The sequence below is a fragment of the Haliotis rufescens genome, unplaced genomic scaffold, assembly GCF_023055435.1.
Source record: "Haliotis rufescens isolate VD_foot unplaced genomic scaffold, xgHalRufe1.0.p SCAF_17, whole genome shotgun sequence".
Lineage (NCBI taxonomy): Eukaryota > Metazoa > Mollusca > Gastropoda > Lepetellida > Haliotidae > Haliotis > Haliotis rufescens.
In genome coordinates, this window is record NW_025963857.1 from 29,299,989 (window position 1) to 29,320,195 (window position 20,207).

At 41.4% G+C, this 20,207-nt stretch overlaps 1 protein-coding gene across 2 annotated transcripts; it reads right to left on the bottom strand.

Moving 5' to 3' along the window:
* Positions 1–298: 298 nt before the first annotated feature.
* Positions 299–16,938, bottom strand: LOC124119662 (beta-1,3-glucan-binding protein-like). Of its 2 annotated transcripts, XM_048397294.1 has the most exons (13): positions 16,794–16,938; positions 15,400–15,501; positions 13,981–14,103; positions 13,258–13,460; positions 12,470–12,544; positions 11,341–11,401; positions 8,517–8,684; positions 6,352–6,519; positions 5,395–5,472; positions 4,026–4,128; positions 2,771–2,842; positions 2,103–2,220; positions 299–572 (listed from the first exon to the last, which is right to left on the bottom strand). In XM_048397294.1, the coding sequence occupies exons 1-13, from the start codon at positions 16,897–16,899 to the stop codon at positions 357–359; spliced, it is 1,593 nt and encodes a 530-aa protein (XP_048253251.1). In that variant the 5' UTR covers positions 16,900–16,938; the 3' UTR covers positions 299–356. The 2 variants fall into 2 exon arrangements, with proteins under 2 accessions (XP_048253251.1, XP_048253252.1); XM_048397295.1 differs by lacking the exon at positions 6,352–6,519.
* Between the last annotated feature and the right edge of the window lie 3,269 nt (positions 16,939–20,207).

Below are 20,207 nucleotides of genomic sequence, written 5' to 3' on the forward strand. Positions count from 1 at the left end.
CCCATACATATCTTTCAATCACTTGGTACCATACATATCTTTCAATCACTTGGTACCATACATATCTTTCAATCACTTGGTCCCATACATGTCTTTCAATCACTTGATCCCATACATGTCACGTCAAAATTTAACCAGGACACCTTGACATGCAAATTATTAAGGTTATACTATTCCCCCTTCCTAGTTAGGCTTAGAACGTTTCAGCTACGTATCAACTTGATGTACTGAAGGTTGCAAAGGTCCACGTGGGTTGTACATATCAGAAAGAGTTCAAGACAAAAGCATAATCCAAGACTTCATCTTACCATATATTTATACTAGCTAGATTATCGAACAAGAACTATTTCCGTTAATCAGTGACTCCAGATTTTGACGGACTTGACCGCCATGGCGGCCTTCTCGCCCTTCCAGGTGGGGTACCATTGGTCCTTGGCCTCCCAGAATGCTTTGTTAGACTGACCAGCTGTCGGACACGTGTTGCACCAGGGTTTGGGGTAGGGGGAGTTCTGGACGTTGTCGGGGAAGAAGCCGAGGGTGCCGCCGACAGCAACGTTCATTTGGAAGTGGAACTGAAAGAGCGGTTACGTGACCATCAGTCTGTGTCATTTGTTGCATTTGAACTATCTACGCCATCGATATACGTCAAGTATTGCAAACAATTATTCTTTCTGAGATGGTTTTAATAAATAGAAAGTAATTTAACTGATGAAGGGTTCATTGAGCGCATTCAAGAGAAAAACATATTCTCAGATTTATGGTTGTTGTTGAGTAAAAACCCTGAAAATATACTTCGGAACAAACGTCATTTTAAGACAAACGTTATCTGGAGTGTTTGACATGAGTACTCAAACAGCTGCGACATAGACATGGCCTATCTTCGTTATTTAATGAAGTCATGATACAGTTTGGGACTTCATCAATCTCATTAAAATCAGATCTAAGTTCTCGCTGCCGCTAAACAAAGATCTGAGGACATCCCCATTACGGGTCACGTCAGACCGACCTTCCGCGAACTTTGACCGACGACTGAAACGACTAACAAGAAGTCGTCATCAGCCAGTTAGAAAGCAGCTTTCTCGAGCTTTTCGGCACTCGTTTCAACCTGGCGACTTCCATTTCAGACTACGCTTGAAAAATATGTTGACACATATTCACATATGTTCTCGATTAAAATTTTGAAAACTGAACAAACGAACATTCCGGAATATCGAATATATGGTTGCGATTGTATGGCCGTGCTTCCCACGTACTGTGCAACGCCTCCTCCGTTCAAATGTTTATCCCACGGAAGTGAGAGACAGACGATAAGTTTGACGGAATCGGTTGTACGGGCCGTAACTGTCGTTCCATCTTCCCGAGGCAAGGGCAACTGAGTATTAATGTCCAGTTTCCACCCTTGCCGAACTAGGCTGGTATTATGGAGTTACATTTTGGCTGGACTAACAAGTCTATGCATAGTCCAATCAAAATTGCGCAACGAAATCGAAGATGCTGTCGTTCGGAATATCCCGTGTTAACGTTTTCAAGGTTGCATGATTAGAAAACACATTCCGACTGTCACTTTCATGATCTCGTAAGCGATGCTTTGATTGGTCGGGTGAAAGGTCGTTCTGAAGTGACCCGTAATGGGATGTCCTCAGATCTTTGTTTAGCGATAGCGAGAACTAAGGCCTGATTTTAATGAGATTGGAACTTCATATACTTCCAATCCGCCTGTTTGGCAAATTCGTGAGGAAATTCAACCCAAGCTGAACTGTAAGATAAATAACAACTCAAAATGAACTGAATACAATATTCATATCGCCTCGTCAAAGTCGCGAGTCTGACATCCGTTTTGTGGAACAAGGCCGAGCAGATTTCCGGGATTCGGATTCCATCCAGTCGTACTGCTCGTAGTAAAGCCGTTTCTCATTGGGGCTTTATTTGCCTGGAGGAATAGAGGATGTTTTGAGTCTCCATTTTTCCTCAAACCTCACCAGGACCATTCAGGTCTGTTCCCAATCCCACACCTTGGAACCCGCTGTCTGTTAACAACGTATTTCGCCACTTGCCATATTCAAGGTACGTAACTCTGTTGAAATAACATATCTCATCCTCACCTCTTGGTCAAAGGGGGCGTCCTTGCCGTGTCCAGCCCAGGGGTTGATCCCACTGAAGCCCCCGTATCCGTTTGAGGGAGTGGTTCTGTTGAGGATGGCGTCCCCGTCAACGGAGATGCTGCAATGTTATTGGAACCAGCGTTAGGACATACATGTATAGCACACGAAGTGCAGGTGATGCACACCGCCTGTCAATTAGCAGTCAGGGTTTATTCAACCTAGAAAATCAATTCCACTATTTACGAATATTAGTTAAAGCTGAATAGATCAGAAATTATGGTGAGGTGACACTTATATAGTGACATGCATGGGCATGTATTTGGGGCGGTTCGTATTACTCCGGATTAATGTCGGTTTTATAGTGCCAGCCCACTGAGATACCATGCTACAGTTTAACATGGATACCCCACCCAGACACATAACACTGACTCCGAGCCGGCCAGTCCTTGTTTTATCATCATAAGTTCACGCGCCAGGCAGGGTAACATCATGGTCCATCTCTTGACGTGGACATGATGTGACCGGGAATAGAACCTTACGCTCTCGGGACAGACACTCTATCCACTACACCACGGAAGCGGTGTTTTAGAAAGTACAAAAGATTACGATTTCTGCTACGATCCCTAACTATTAGACTATATCAAAAGTTAAATTGGCAGCAAACCTACACAATGCCACTAGCATCCCAGTCCAGAGTGTACGTGTGAAAATCATCAGCCCAGGTGCCGCCGGATGCGTATCTGAAAACAGTTATCTCCCTTGAAACAGGGTCAAATATAACGTTTCACTCAAACTTGAACAGTGAAACTTAAACACGTGTGTGACTATCAGAAATGCAGTTTAGTTCCCTTTAAACTTTATACAAGGTTTGGGGTAGGGTAGGGTGGTGTTCCCCGCATATATGTTGTGTTTGTTTGTTGTTTAACGCCGCACTATTCCAGCTATATGACGGCGGTCTGTAAATAGTCCAGTCTGGACCAGACAGTCTAGTGATTGCCATCATGAGCATCGATCCACGCAATTGGGATACGATGACATGCATCAGCGAGCCTGACTACCCGATCCCGTTAGTCGCCTCTTACGACAAGCAGAGTCGCCTTTCATGGCAAGCATGGGTTGCTGAAGACCTACTCTACCCCCGATCTTCACGGGTCCTGCATATATGTGTCTGGAATATTGTAAATGGCGACGTAAGTTTCTATTCATTCACTAACTCACTCACTCACTTATAGAACATTTCTTGAAACTATTTTGGTATCTTGTCCTCAAAACTGAATCTGGTATCATCTTTGTCAAAATGATGTGCTGAATAGATTATCGTATGTTGTGTATTTCATTTTCAAATATTCAAAGAAGATTTTGGAAGTTTATCTTAATATCGAAAACACATGTCAAAACTTCAGAAAAAATATAAGATATGTTAATATTTTCGGAAATTTATAAGAACATTTTCAGTAAATACACTTTCAATCAGATCCTGCATAGATGGAGTGAGTGAGTTGGGTTTAACGCCGTCTTAACAGTATTCCAGTTATATCACGGCGTGTCAGCGGGTCCCAGACGTTTACCACTTCGGTGAAACCCACGAGCACGGGTATGGTGCTGATAAACCTAGACACATAATCGGGGCGAACCGGGATTCGAACCCACAATCATAGATTTCTGGCGTGCCCAAGGGACGCAACCCTGCACAGCGAATCGCGGCGCCTTAGACGACTGGGCCACCCGTGCCCCCTGCATAGATGGAGATGGGTATTATAGGAACATGGTGATATAATTTGTGAACACATTTTTCTTTCACATCTCAATAGATGTTTATATTTGTATATATGAGGTCATAACTTATCTGAATAAGAGAAAGAAATCAGGGATATCACCGAAAACAACATGAGTGGTAGAAAACAGGAACCATGATTCACCTACTTCCCCTGGGTGGTCTTGGGCCAGCTGTCGCTCCCGGGGTTGGGCCCCCAATGTAGTGTTGACATCACTCTCTGTACCCCGATATTTCCATAGTGAAGGTTACCTGTCAGTCAAATCCATCCTAGTAAGGACAATGTAAGGAAAAGTGACAAAAAATATTATTGTGCTGGTAATTTGCTTTTAAATGCCCTCAAACCGGTTTGTTTTCTAGCAACAATTTTGATATTGTCCGGTAAAGTGTTTCTGTTTTGATATGGGTTCTATAAATATATATATTGTCCGGAATTTAACTGAATTTTCCCTGCCAAAGTTCTTTATGAATTATCCGTCCTATATGAATTCCCAAGGGGGAAAGAACATGCTTTGATAACGGTTTGTTTTTAATCAACAGTTTTGGGTATTTCCCGGTTTCAATCCGTCTTGATATGGGTTCTATTACGAAAAAGATGTCCGGGTTTTAAAGGAACTATTTCCTTGCCGCCATAGTTGCTGGCGTGTGTTTTGAAGATGAAAATACCTGAAACCCAAGCGAACTGGTTATTTTGAAAGTTAATATGTGAATATGTGTTGGTATCATAGTTCTACACTCGTACTTGGGTGAACTGAACCAGTTCAGATATATCTGAACCACTGAGTATGAGTTGATTAGCTCTTTATGTTGGTCACGTGACACTCATGTTACCTGAGAGGTGATATCAAAATGATTTTGAAATTATACTCGATCATAAATAAACTTTTAAAAGCAAGTTTCATAATTGCTGAAAATATATTATTTACTGGATGTTGATATAGAAAATTAGAAGAAAAAAACGTATGTTTAATTTATCGTCAGAGTACATATACAGTTAGCAGGTCTGTGGCCTGTTGTCGAAAAGAAAAAATTGATTGCTTAATACAATATATATATTCTTAATACAAGCATACAAATGTGTCTTTTTAGAGTCTACCGCGTATGAGAACAACGCTAGAGCCTGGTACAGTGACAGTATATTATGACATTTTATATATAGTACCAAATGAGATGTAGCCATGTTTGTCAACAAAAGCACACACGCGCACACACACGCACAAACACACGCGCGCACAAACACACACACGCACACACGCACACACGCACGCACACACACAAGCATACATCGGAAAATCCATAAAATAACCTACTGGTCATCCAATCAAAGGTCATAAAATCACTTGCATTTTATTCATTATAACAATTGATTTAGGTTATCTTTAGGAGACGCTTTTTTCAGAAGTTTTTTTTCATTTATTTTGTTTTTTATCAGGATTTGAATTTATAAGGGTTTTCATGTAATAAAGACCTTTGATGTAGGAAAACATACTTATTAGGTTATATTATTCCACCACTTACACCTTGCTTCCACCATGTCGATTTCGCCGGAAGCTGGCCATCCGCCATACACAAAGGACTTGGGCATCAGCCAGATAGCTGTAAATATAGGCTTATACGGGGTTGTATGATAAAATTGCATTGGCAGTGGGTGCGTCATGCGTGTATAAACACAATGAACTGTTACATGAAGTCCACGTGCTTCTTCATGCGGGTGCAATAGCTGGATAGATGTCACCGGTCGCTTCTTCGTCATGTTTCTGTGGCAAGGGAGTTAACTGACAATTAAAGTTCAGTTTACAAGCGAGTAACCTGACAATTAAAGTCCAGTTTCAAAGGGAGTTAACTGACTATTAAAGTCCAGTTTCCACTGGACCTTTACCGACACTTAACTCCCTTGCCTCGGGAAGATGCTTCTTCGTCAGGGTTGTCAATCACTTTCAACAACGATATATCAAGTAGTTCTCAAAGAGACCACGAAGTAATAAATTGGAGATGAGTGATCACATGTATCCTTTCCTGTCCCGTTAAAGCACTGGTACGAGCCCTCTGTCTGTTTTAGAGCACAACTACGTACCCGAGTTTATGAATAACGCATATCTGTAAAAATCATTCACAATAGACACAAACGTCACTTTCAATTCGACCAAGCCAACTCAGGGCCCAGGGGTCTGTGTAAATCTCGAGGTACATGCAACTCGGGCGGAGGAATACATTATCAGAATATACTGTACCCAAATATTTATTGGTTCCGAGCATTAGCTATCCTCTAACAAGTATTATCAGTGTGAGAGTTGTGTGTGCCCCCAATCTCAATATCAACATCATCGCAGTCAATAATCATAGTACAGGATCCTGCGTTCGGTTTTCGTTAACGCACATATATAGTGACGTGTACTGCAAATCATCAACGGTGCCGACCTGGCCTGGAATATTGCTGAGTGCAGCGGTAAACAACAACAACAAAACAAAGCCTACCTGGCCAGATCCAGTCTCCCTCTGGCATCTTGGCCACGATCTCTACACGGCCGTACTTGAAGTCCACCAGCGAGATGAGCTTGGAGGAGAGGATGGGAGGGATGAGGGCATCCTTGGCGTCCCGCTTACAGCCGTACCACCGAGAGTCAGTGCAGGTACCCCACTGTTCTGTAATAGAGCACAGATTATCCGAAATACAACAGGTGGTGCGTTTGTCAAATATTGAACATGTTTCGTGTCTCGATATACTGGTGCCATGGAGTTTTAGATCTCGAATTGACCTTTACAGGTAAGATGTTTTTTGGTCATTAAACCGTGTTTTGTTGTACATTATAGCTGTAGTTGTTAAGGATTAGGTTTATGACCCTCTCACGGTTTTTTGGATATGGTGTTTACCTTCTTTACAATATTATTTATTTTTTATTTTCCCCACCTACCCCGACTGCGAAATTTCCAGTGATAGAAGCAGTCGTTAAACCCCCAAAACAGTACAGTACAGGATTAGTTAGAGGAGAATTTCCGAAAAGAAACTGTACAAGTGCTATTGTTTGTTAAGTCTATCTTATGTTTGATGTAGCATTGTTTTGATTACAGTGAAGACTAATTGTTAAGTTAAGTGAAAGGTAATTGTTATCATGTCAAATAAATTTCTCTTCTCATGAATAATTTGTTTGTTTTTTTTATCAAGTTTGACTATATAAGAGCCTCAAAATGAATTTCAGGGAATATGTCTAAAACAATTGTTGTTAAATCAGGGAATATGTATAATTCTGAAAATTTTAGGGATTATGTATATTCCCTTAGCGAATCAGACATTAAATATATTCCATGAAAATTTCAGGGATTATACATATTCCCTGATTATACATATTCCCTGTAACATATATACATCAAGTAATGATTTTTCTTGAATGACTCTACGTTGTTATCACACAGTCTTGGTGGATAAGATACGTCATGCTACGATGAAGTTCACACTACTCTGATTGTTAGGTCATGATAAAGGTCATGACTCCACCAATGTAATAAGAAACTAATGACCATGAAGGACTGAAGGTCATGAAGATCGTGCACTGAAGGTCATGATACTCTAAAAGTCATGACACACTGAAGGTCGTGAAACTCTATAGGTCATGACATTCTGAAGTTCATTATATACCGGAGGTCGTAGTACAGTGAAGGTCACCATCAGGTTATGTCATGGTTTACTGAAGGTCGTGAAACTCTATAGGTCATGACATTCTGAAGTTCATTATATACCGGAGGTCGTAGCACAGTGAAGGTCACCATCAGGTTATGTCATGGTTTACTGAAGGTCGTGATACTCTGTAGGTCATGACATTCTGAAGTTCATTATATACCGGAGGTCGTAGTACAGTGAAGGTCACCATCAGGTTATGTCATGGTTTACTGAAGGTCGTGAAACTCTATAGGTCATGACATTCTGAAGTTCATTATATACCGGAGGTCGTAGCACAGTGAAGGTCACCATCAGGTTATGTCATGGTTTACTGAAGGTCGTGATACTCTGTAGGTCATGACATTCTGAAGGTCATTATATGCCGGAGGTCGTAGTACAGTGAAGGTCACCATGCAGGTTATGTCATGGTTTACTGAAGGTCGCGATACTCTGTAGGTCATGACATTCTGGAGGTCATTATATGCCGGAGGTCGTAGTACAGTGAAGGTCACCATCAGGTTATGTCATGGTTTACTGAAGGTCGTGATACTCTGTAGGTCATGACATTCTGAAGGTCATTATATACCGGAGGTCGTAGTACAGTGAAGGTCACCATGCAGGTTATGTCATGGTTTACTGAAGGTCGTGATACTCTGTAGGTCATGACATTCTGAAGTTCATTATATGCCGGAGGTCGTAGTACAGTGAAGGTCACCATGCAGGTTATGTCATGGTTTACTGAAGGTCGTGATACTCTATAGGTCATGACATTCTGAAGTTCATTATATACCGGAGGTCGTAGTACAGTGAAGGTCACCATGCAGGTTATGTCATGGTTTACTGAAGGTCGCGATACTCTGTAGGTCATGACATTCTGAAGTTCATTATATACCGGAGGTCGTAGCACAGTGAAGGTCACCATCAGGTTATGTCATGGAATATTGCTGAGTGCAGCGGTAAACAACAACAACAAAACAAAGCCTACCTGGCCAGATCCAGTCTCCCTCTGGCATCTTGGCCACGATCTCTACACGGCCGTACTTGAAGTCCACCAGCGAGATGAGCTTGGAGGAGAGGATGGGAGGGATGAGGGCATCCTTGGCGTCCCGCTTACAGCCGTACCACCGAGAGTCAGTGCAGGTACCCCACTGTTCTGTAATAGAGCACAGATTATCCGAAATACAACAGGTGGTGCGTTTGTCAAATATTGAACATGTTTCGTGTCTCGATATACTGGTGCCATGGAGTTTTAGATCTCGAATTGACCTTTACAGGTAAGATGTTTTTTGGTCATTAAACCGTGTTTTGTTGTACATTATAGCTGTAGTTGTTAAGGATTAGGTTTATGACCCTCTCACGGTTTTTTGGATATGGTGTTTACCTTCTTTACAATATTATTTATTTTTTATTTTCCCCACCTACCCCGACTGCGAAATTTCCAGTGATAGAAGCAGTCGTTAAACCCCCAAAACAGTACAGTACAGGATTAGTTAGAGGAGAATTTCCGAAAAGAAACTGTACAAGTGCTATTGTTTGTTAAGTCTATCTTATGTTTGATGTAGCATTGTTTTGATTACAGTGAAGACTAATTGTTAAGTTAAGTGAAAGGTAATTGTTATCATGTCAAATAAATTTCTCTTCTCATGAATAATTTGTTTGTTTTTTTTATCAAGTTTGACTATATAAGAGCCTCAAAATGAATTTCAGGGAATATGTCTAAAACACTTGTTGTTAAATCAGGGAATATGTATAATTCTGAAAATTTTAGGGATTATGTATATTCCCTTAGCGAATCAGACATTAAATATATTCCATGAAAATTTCAGGGATTATACATATTCCCTGATTATACATATTCCCTGTAACATATATACATCAAGTAATGATTTTTCTTGAATGACTCTACGTTGTTATCACACAGTCTTGGTGGATAAGATACGTCATGCTACGATGAAGTTCACACTACTCTGATTGTTAGGTCATGATAAAGGTCATGACTCCACCAATGTAATAAGAAACTAATGACCATGAAGGACTGAAGGTCATGAAGATCGTGCACTGAAGGTCATGATACTCTAAAAGTCATGACACACTGAAGGTCGTGAAACTCTATAGGTCATGACATTCTGAAGTTCATTATATACCGGAGGTCGTAGTACAGTGAAGGTCACCATCAGGTTATGTCATGGTTTACTGAAGGTCGTGATACTCTGTAGGTCATGACATTCTGAAGTTCATTATATACCGGAGGTCGTAGTACAGTGAAGGTCACCATCAGGTTATGTCATGGTTTACTGAAGGTCGTGAAACTCTATAGGTCATGACATTCTGAAGTTCATTATATACCGGAGGTCGTAGCACAGTGAAGGTCACCATCAGGTTATGTCATGGTTTACTGAAGGTCGTGATACTCTGTAGGTCATGACATTCTGAAGGTCATTATATGCCGGAGGTCGTAGTACAGTGAAGGTCACCATGCAGGTTATGTCATGGTTTACTGAAGGTCGCGATACTCTGTAGGTCATGACATTCTGGAGGTCATTATATGCCGGAGGTCGTAGCACAGTGAAGGTCACCATCAGGTTATGTCATGGTTTACTGAAGGTCGTGATACTCTGTAGGTCATGACATTCTGAAGGTCATTATATACCGGAGGTCGTAGTACAGTGAAGGTCACCATGCAGGTTATGTCATGGTTTACTGAAGGTCGTGATACTCTGTAGGTCATGACATTCTGAAGTTCATTATATGCCGGAGGTCGTAGTACAGTGAAGGTCACCATGCAGGTTATGTCATGGTTTACTGAAGGTCGTGATACTCTATAGGTCATGACATTCTGAAGTTCATTATATACCGGAGGTCGTAGTACAGTGAAGGTCACCATGCAGGTTATGTCATGGTTTACTGAAGGTCGCGATACTCTGTAGGTCATGACATTCTGAAGTTCATTATATACCGGAGGTCGTAGCACAGTGAAGGTCACCATCAGGTTATGTCATGGTTTACTGAAGGTCGTGATACTCTGTAGGTCATGACATTCTGAAGTTCATTATATACCGGAGGTCGTAGCACAGTGAAGGTCACCATCAGGTTATGTCATGGTTTACTGAAGGTCGTGATACTCTGTAGGTCATGACATTCTGAAGGTCATTATATGCCGGAGGTCGTAGCACAGTGAAGGTCACCATGCAGGTTATGTCATGGTTTACTGAAGGTCGTGATACTCTGTAGGTCATGACATTCTGAAGGTCATTATATGCCGGAGGTCGTAGTACAGTGAAGGTCACCATGCAGGTTATGTCATGGTTTACTGAAGTTCGCGATACTCTATAGGTCATGACATTCTGAAGGTCATTATATGCCGGAGGTCGTAGTACAGTGAAGGTCACCATGCAGGTTATGTCATGGTTTACTGAAGGTCGTGATACTCTGTAGGTCATGACATTCTGAAGGTCATTATATGCCGGAGGTCGTAGTACAGTGAAGGTCACCATGCAGGTTATGTCATGGTTTACTGAAGGTCGTGATACTCTGTAGGTCATGACATTCTGAAGGTCATTATATGCCGGAGGTCGTAGTACAGTGAAGGTCACCATGCAGGTTATGTCATGGTTTACTGAAGTTCGTGATGCACAAAAGGTCATGATACATATTTAACTTCACAAAACACATAAGGTCATCAAAGCGGGGAAGGTCACACTGTGGAGCCCTTTGTAGTAAAATCAGAATACAGTCGTAATATATTCAAGGTCATATATTTCTTAATTCACATTATGACAGGGGTCATAATGTAAATCTCCGAGACTCACTCTGAACATCCAGTACGCCGTGGTAGAGGAAGTCGTTGCCAAACTTATCTGCCGTCAGCGTCTGAAGCATAAACGAACATAAAGTCCCTGACATAATATTATGTACAAAGGTAAAATAAAAATGATTCTCTTAGTCTCTTAGTTTTAGGACTTAGTTGAAAAAGTGATGTGTATAGGCTGCTAGAGCTGAAATATGGATGAGTATAGGCTGCTAGAGCTGAAAATCTGATGAGTATAGATTGCTAGAGCTGAAAAGTGGATGAGTATAGGCTGCTAGAGCTGAAAAGTGGATGAGTATAGGCTGCTAGAGCTGAACATTGGACGAGTATAGGCTGCTAGAGTCGAAAAGGGGATGAGTATAGGCTGCTAGAGCTGAATTTCACACTCAGAAACAGATAGCTACGTCTAACTTAAATATTAAATATTAAATATATGTTAATATTGACACCGGGAGACACCACAAAATTCCAAAATCTAAAAGGATATGTACCGTAATTGGCATAATAAGCGCCCAGGGCGCTCTCAAAATTAGGAATATGGGGCTCTTATTAGAATATTATTTTGGTGAAAAACAACAGTTGAAAGATCATAAATTTCGTGTTTTTTACTGACAGCCTAAAATGTTTATATACGTCAGATATATTTTCCAGAATTTAATTTCCCATAGCTAAGAACGTGTCCATTTATTAGGTTCAAATAAGTTATTTTATATTTCAAAATAGCGTTCAAGATCAGAAATGTACAGAAATGAAACACGTGAATCTATTTGTAAAATGATGCTGTACTGTATTGTATACTTCATGTATTGGGCCTATCGCCTTTCTTACAACAAACATTTGAAGTGAAACAGAAACCTAAGTAAATCAGATCATTGATATACTGATATATTGGTAGTCATCGAGCGTTCACTCCAGGCGCTGCTTAATCCGTATTGTGCTTTTTTCATGCGCACGGGAGTTTATAAACATAAGTCCTAACTAGCAATTATGACATCTGAGCCCTGTACAGAAAAGGAATTTCATTGGGAATTTGGTCACGTGCTGCCTCGGGTCTTCCAGCCTTTGGATGTTACTTGATGGTTTCCTGTATGTATAATTGTTGCAGAGACTGGCAGTTGTCGACGACTCACTGGCTTCATATAGAGGACGCCGTTCCTGATGTAGGTGTTCTCCTTGTCGGGCGTGTAGACTTGGAACTCCCAGTTCTGGTGGAACAAAAACACATGTTAGGCATGTGGGTATCCCTTTTGAGTTATCAGTGAGTGGGTATCGGAGAATATGGTTCGTTATGTTGAAGATTAGTATCTCCGACTGCAGTTGTTAAATGATGCTTTGACTCCTAAAGTAACACAGGTTCTGCATGGACTACATGACATAGCTAAAACGTAATATCACATTTAAGTTCAACTTGTCTACAGTTATGTATGATCCGATTACATTGGAATCATAATAAGGATCATATTCGTAGTGATCATATTGTGACTTGTGAGAAACACATTTCTGAAACCTCTTATCATTTTCTTTTATTTTTTAAAGTGTACAAATATTTTGTAAAAATTTAAACTGAGGGCAAGGAATGGAAAGGGCTCTTTTATGGGGACATATTAAAACACTAAATCAATTTTGATTTTTGATGATTTAGGTTTTCAGAAGTGATTCTTCTAATATTAGAACATGAGCAACTCTTTGTCACACGCTGATTTTCATACGAATATATATAATCAATAAAAAGTGCCAAATCCTGTCCATAATCATAAGAAGAGTATAAACATTTGGTATAAAAATTATCATGGGTCAAGTACTTGCACGTACAATGTCGTTATATACATGAAAAAAATTACATTCAACAGAAAACTGTTAATACTGTTTCAGACATGTCCCTGGCGATGAAATACACATTGCTAGTACAGTGACCCACCCCGCCCCCGAACGCTGACACTTCCTGTTTCCACTTGCTGCTGTCGATAGTGCCGGAACTGAAGTCGTCACTGAAGATGAATTTCATGTTACCGAGGTTTGTGCCAGTGCTTGTGCCTGTGTGGGTGCCTGTGCCTGTGCCTGTGTGGGTTCCTGTCCCTGTGCCCGTATGAGTGCCCGAGCTGCCGCCGCTACAGGAGCTTCCTGTTGTGGTGAGTGAGTGAGTGAGTGAGTGAGTGAGTCGGGCTTAACGCCTCTAACTATTCAGTATGTTATATGTATCAAGTATATTTAAATATTACCACTTTGTTGGGCGTCACTTGCACGGGTAAGGTGCTAACAATTCAAGGATAATAATCCGTGAATCTTGAAATTGAGCCACAATCTGCGGATCCTGGCCCCGTGGCTACATACCCATGTTCTTTTATTATTATTTTTATTTTAACAAACTAAATCCAGACACATAAATTTGTCCTTATGTTTTATCTTAGTAGTAATGTTCTCTGATAGGAATTATATCTTATCAAACATACCTTGCAGTATTCAGAAATAAGTAATCATGAGAAATATGTAATAATATTATCGTATATTCACATTATAGCAACGACACGTGACCACATGTACGTAATTAATCATAGCTTAGTCCTATATCTTTGGCATAATGATATAGTGATGATATCATAGTGGTGCTGTCTATCCAGAGACGATGTACTTGTCAACATACCAACTGTGGCGTGCAAGTCTGTCTTTGTTCGACCCTGTCCGTTGACCTTGAAATACAGCCAGTAGTTGACGGTGTCCCCGACCTTCACGTGAACGTTGGGGTTCTTGTGTACCCAGTATGAACCTACATGGGCGACAGTATTTAATCTTTTTATAAAACATATTCACAAAACATAACTTAAGTCATTGATTCCAGAGCAACTGCCTTCCCATCAGCCCTCGGATCGTCTCAATCACTAACACATCTCGGCTTGCACTAAGAGGAATCCATATTGGAACTACTTTCGTGCACATGACATATCACAACATGCTGACGGCGTGAACCTTACATAACGTGTTTCTGTTTAAAGTATAAGTGTATAGTTTTACCTAATTCATATAAGCATACGATAACCTGTTTCCAAAACGTTGCGAGGGGCTTTATGCGGAAGGTTCTGGCGGTTACATGACAGTGAAATTACTACACCAGTGCAGTGATGACCCAGGTATGACGGGTAAGGTGAGGTGAAACGGGGTTTATCGTCGCGTTCAGTGTTATTGCACTTCAATAGTGACGTGCATGCACGTGTGTTTGGCTACCTGTACTAATTCGAACTTTAATAGTACTAGCCTACTCAGATACAAAACTTTATCATGGATACACACTCAGACAAAGCCTACCGACTCCGACCCGACCTCTACCCCTTAATGCCGAATGTCAGACAGGGTAACAACAAGTACCATCTTTTAACGTCTTTTGGTATGACGCTCGGTGATTTAACCACCGACCTCCCGCACTCTAGCCACTGTCATAGAGGGGGCAACTTCGTGACATGCCTTCTTGGAGATGAATGAAACCAGTAATGACGAATGAACTTCAGCGGAAGGTAAGAAGCGGAATAAGCCGAATTGAGCCGAATGGACCCGGAAAGACCCGAATGGACCCGATTGGGGAGAGAAGCATTGAGTTTTACTGAACAAATTATTAACACAACTATATGAAGATACTCACCTCCCTGTCCCTCCATGCGTCGCCTCGATTTGGAAATTTCGATCACAGCAATTGAAAACAAACAAAGTACACAACTATACCCTAGATAGTGCTCCCTCTTGGTTGTAGATGCCATGACAGAATGTGAAGAGTTAAGATCTATAGTCACATTGGCAATATTTCCGCCATATCGTGACTAAGACAGGATGTATAAAATATCAACAATTCTAACATAACGATGTTTTTTGCAATGGGTTTTCAAATTACATAATTAAGACATGCTTGTCTCAATGTTTTATTAACTCCTACCGAGAATTTGAAGCCTCAACGCTGATTGGTTGATTAGAAAGCCCACCTGACGCGACTTCCTGCGGAGGAGTCCTCCAAGCTGAACTAACACAGAGGGGGTCGTATCGGATTTTAATTATACATATCGCCTTGACCCCTCACCTGTCTTGTGGGTGATTTCATAGTTGCTGTCGGCTCCTGCTGCGCCGGCTAGGGGCTTGTTGACATCATAATGAACTCCCACCTCTTGTAAACCGCTGAAATCTGGATAGAGTAAAGTGAGTGAGTGAGGGAGTGAGCGAGCATTGAATAGCATATCAATCATATTATGCGGTCACGATGTGTGGTTTTATAGTGGAAAGAAACGATGCAAGTGTAAGACTTTCCCCACTTTGGAGAACCCAGGTATTGTGCTGAGTAATCAAGAATCATTATTTAGTAAAGGTCTTGGATTCGAACCCAGAATCAGAATATACTAGGACACTATTCTGCATAGGGCCTTGAGGACCCTGAGACGATTGGGTTACCCGTGTCCTCGTTTCTAGAAAGAGTTGACAACAACCTCACACGGTTCATACTTAAATGGCAATATAGTGCAACACAACTGTGTTGGTTTGTCAAAATGCGGGTGTAACATTGCATATGTTTTCATAGATCCGGGGTAGAAGCATCTTCCCGAGGCAAGGAAGTTAACTAACTATAAAAGTCAAGTTTCCACCCTTGCCGAACTAGGCTGGTATTATGGAGTTACATTGTGGCTGGACTAACGAGTCTATGCATAGTCCAATCAATATCGCGCAACGAAATCGAAATCCGGTTCGTAAACTGTCGTGCAGATTTCAGTCGATTGCAGGATTTGCAAAGCATGTGCACCGCCAACTCGTTGTCAACAGATATTTTCCAAATCTTTTCATGTTTTTAATCAAGGTGCTCACGTGATTTGATGCACTTCGCGATGTAAGACTCGTTTTATCACAATATAGATCTTGATTAGTCAGCAAGTCTGACCACCAGATCCCAGTCGCCTCTTGCAAGTTGAAAAATTCTGATCCGAATCTTCACATGGGACAGGTTTATGTTGCTTGGGTCCATTTGCATTTCACAGAAAGTGGTAAACGTCAAAGACCTGCATCAATTGGGGTTTCCTCCCACATTTAAGTGTCACGTCGTAATACAACTGCAATATTGTTCAAAGCGTAATCTGGCCTCACTTAAATATCAAATATGTAATATTAGTGGCGTTGTAATATTTGTAGTGCCAAGAGTATTTTCTGAATTGCATTGAGGTTATGTCTGCTACTTATGCATGCAAGAGATAGCTAACACATTCAATAATTAAATCGCTCCCCCCAAAAACATCGATTGAAGGATTCTGAGCATGTGTTTATGAATCACCATCAAATAGTGATGATACCATCGCGAAAAGGTGAGCATGTCCTACCCATCGATGACACTCGTCACAAACACATGCCAAGGCAAGTCAATTGTTCACCTGAAAAAAACACGGAAACATATGATACGACCTTTTTGGCTGGAATAAATGCACCGTCACCTACCCTTGACTCTGATTTCTATGCCTCCCCCGGAGAGGCATACCTCCCCATCTGGGTTCTGAGTCAGCGCCGTCCGCAACAACACCAGGATATACAACAGGTACAACATAGTGATCCGTGAAACGTGTACCCCACTCACTGCTTTATATAGAGGCCAGTTGTGTTATCAGTACATACTATCAATGACAGCTAGGGAATCGTCATTTTTTTGTGATTCATAACCACATGCTCATGATATAGACGAATCAATCGTAGAATCGAGATTTTTTTATGATTTTGGATTTGGCCGGATACGTATCCTACCACTGACTTCAAAACAATACGCCTCTGAAGTATTGACTTCAACATAATACACTTCAAAGCCACTGACTTCAAAACAATGCGCCTCTAAACCATTGACACAACACGCCTTATTTGCATTCAACACATGATGTTCGATGATATTGTTTTAGACTGTGGCATTAACACGCTTCCAAAGTTTCGTTTCTGTGTCATCGCTGATTGTATAATGCGAGCTTAACACTGTTAGGAGGTCAACCTTATGTAATGAGAGTGAAGACATGTACCGGTAGCCTCAACCTATCCTACTAGCTCGGTCTTATCAGACGTATAAAAAGACATGCGACACTTTCTCCGTAATCTCTATTCCATGTCAAAAACGGCCATGATATTTTAAGCTTTTCCTGCAGTATGTCTGGCGACAACCTCGGCCTCGGGTCAAGGATTTGAGTCAGAGGTCATAAGCTATCCCGCCTGTGGTTTCAAGATCAAGGTCAAAGGTAAGAATATTTTCATATATCTCTTGGCAATGCCATGATATGATGTACATAAAATGGTCATCCGTGTTCACTTTCTCACTCACTGGCAATTATTTATTGATGGAAAGAGTGTGAGTGGCGGGTGCTACCGGTAGAGAAGGACATGCTTATCTTTCAAGAACCCCTGATTTTCAGTGGTCTATTCATATTTTTTCATCACTATTTTTACTTTTCTGCCGTATGGAAGCTGTTTCGGCAGCTATGTGAGGCTGGGAGTTCTCGGGCGTTGACGTTATGGCTTGCACAACGGTAACAGAATGTTGTGCTGAGCAACTGTCTTTCAAATGAGATGTACACGTGAAGATCCAGGTTAGAATAAGTCTTCAGCAACCCATGCTTGTCGTAAAGGACCACTGTGTCTAAAATTCCAAGTTCAAATTCAATTTTTGTTCCTGTGAATCTGGTTATTTACATCCCGTTTCAGATGGACATCATATTAAAACAAAAAGACTTTGACCCAATATACTGACTATTACCCATCAAGAAAGCATCCTTTACACAGCTGTGCAATAGGTCTTCAGCAGCCCATGCTTGCTGTAAAAGGCGACTATGCTTGTCGCAAGTGGCGACTAACGGGGTCGGGTGGTCAGGCTCGCAGACATGGTTGATTCATGGCATCGTATCCCAATTATAGAGATCGATGCTCGTGACGTCAATCCGATAGACCGGTTCCTGGCTATGATTGCGCCGCGTCATCTGAGGGATTCATGATATTTACCATGCGTCAGTGTGTCCGCCACAGTGCAGTGGCAAATGTGTGCCAAGATGAACACAAAAGATCAGACGTGTTGACCTGGACCAGATAACGTCAACTCGAACAGACGAGATCGAATGTGGGTTAACGAACTATCGCTTCACGTTTTAGTGTTTTGGCGCTCTCGACATGTACCTGACAATGATCTTTCCACATACCTCAATACCAGAAGACCTTGTCCATATATTTTAATACCAGAGTATAACTTGGTACTGAAATACATAAAGTCCTTCCTCATAGTGGAGATAATATAGATTTTATAAACACTTCAAGGTTTAGAGAAGGGTAATTGTTTAGCTTTTATAGGACGTTTCAGTGATGTGCATTATATGTTGCGTTACATTATATATTGAGCATATCCCCACACAAACATACACTATCGCTGGAGAATTAACGACTGGGCCTAGAGGAGGTTGGTATCCACTACAACATCAACATCGACCTCCACGGCACCAACTCGGCCACAAACAACGTCGACGTCACCATTCAACAAAGTATGCCCTCAGGACCGTGAGCGGGGGAACGTTGTTTAACGTCACAATAAGAAATGATGCGGTTTTATTCATGGTGATATATTAATTGATTGACTTCACGTGAATTTTGACACAAATTCAAGATCTGCTTTTGAAACGGCTCTTCCGAAAGATATTACCCTTTACTCTGCTCAATGTCATTAAATCAGATCTTTTTTTAAAGATGTCGTATCGAAACGGCGTTAAAATCTGAAGACAGCCTTTGAAGGTCGCGTCGAGTGAAGGATGCATGGGCCAATCAGATGTCACCTTTCTGTAAAGATTCGGCTTCATTTTCTTAAGACCGCCTCCGTGGTCTAGTGGTAGAGCGTCCGTCCGGAGAGAGGAAGGTCACGGGTTCGATCCCCGGCCTCGTCATACCAAAAGACGTTAAAAGATGGTACTTGTTGTTACCCTGTCTGGCGCTCAGCATTAATTAAGGGGCTAAAACAAGGACTGGTCTCAGTGAGCTAGCGCTATATATGGGCATCAGTCCGAACTAGTACAAGCAGCCACACACACACGTGCATGCACGTCGCTACTATCTAGAATTCACAGAGTGTGGCGTTGACAAGGAGATTTCAGGATTCCATGCAGCACCAATCTCCATGTCCTACAGCGGGGCGGACACGATGACAGGTGTACATGAGACTGTATGCTGGAGCAATCGGACCAGACTTCATATTCATGGACGATTACACACTACAGCATCATGCCAGGTCTGTTGATGCCTACTTAGAGCAGGTGACCATTGTCCGCATGGGGTGTCCATACCCCAACCCTATCAAATACATGTGGATAAGCTATACATCACCCTCTTAGGATGCCTGTCCTTCCGGCAACTCCACAGGAACTGAACAGTGGAACAATCTTCCCTTGGCAACCATCCAGACCCTTATTGAGACCATGAGATGACAGTTCCAGGTTGTGATCACGGGAGTTATTGTTTTGGACAATGAATTTGTTTTCGTCACATTTAGATGTTTCAATTTGGTTGGACACTCTCATTTTGATGGGTGATCTGACTGATTATTGGTCACATGTTGTTTGTTGGCATTGTGTGGCAAAAGACAACAGACTTTTCTTCATTAAACATGTCTTCACACAATCTTATCTTTGGAATTTTCAACAGATGCACACAATTTGACGTATTGCCGTTTAAATTGGTCATCCTTATCAAATTTTGAGTAATATATATCCAGAAATGTTTGGGTATGGACAAATTGACACTTTCAAGATGGCTGCCACGATTGGCATGTGTAAAAATCTTATAAGAATTCTGTGAGATCTTTCTGGAGACAGCTGTGATTGCAGCTTATGGGCCTTGTGGTTT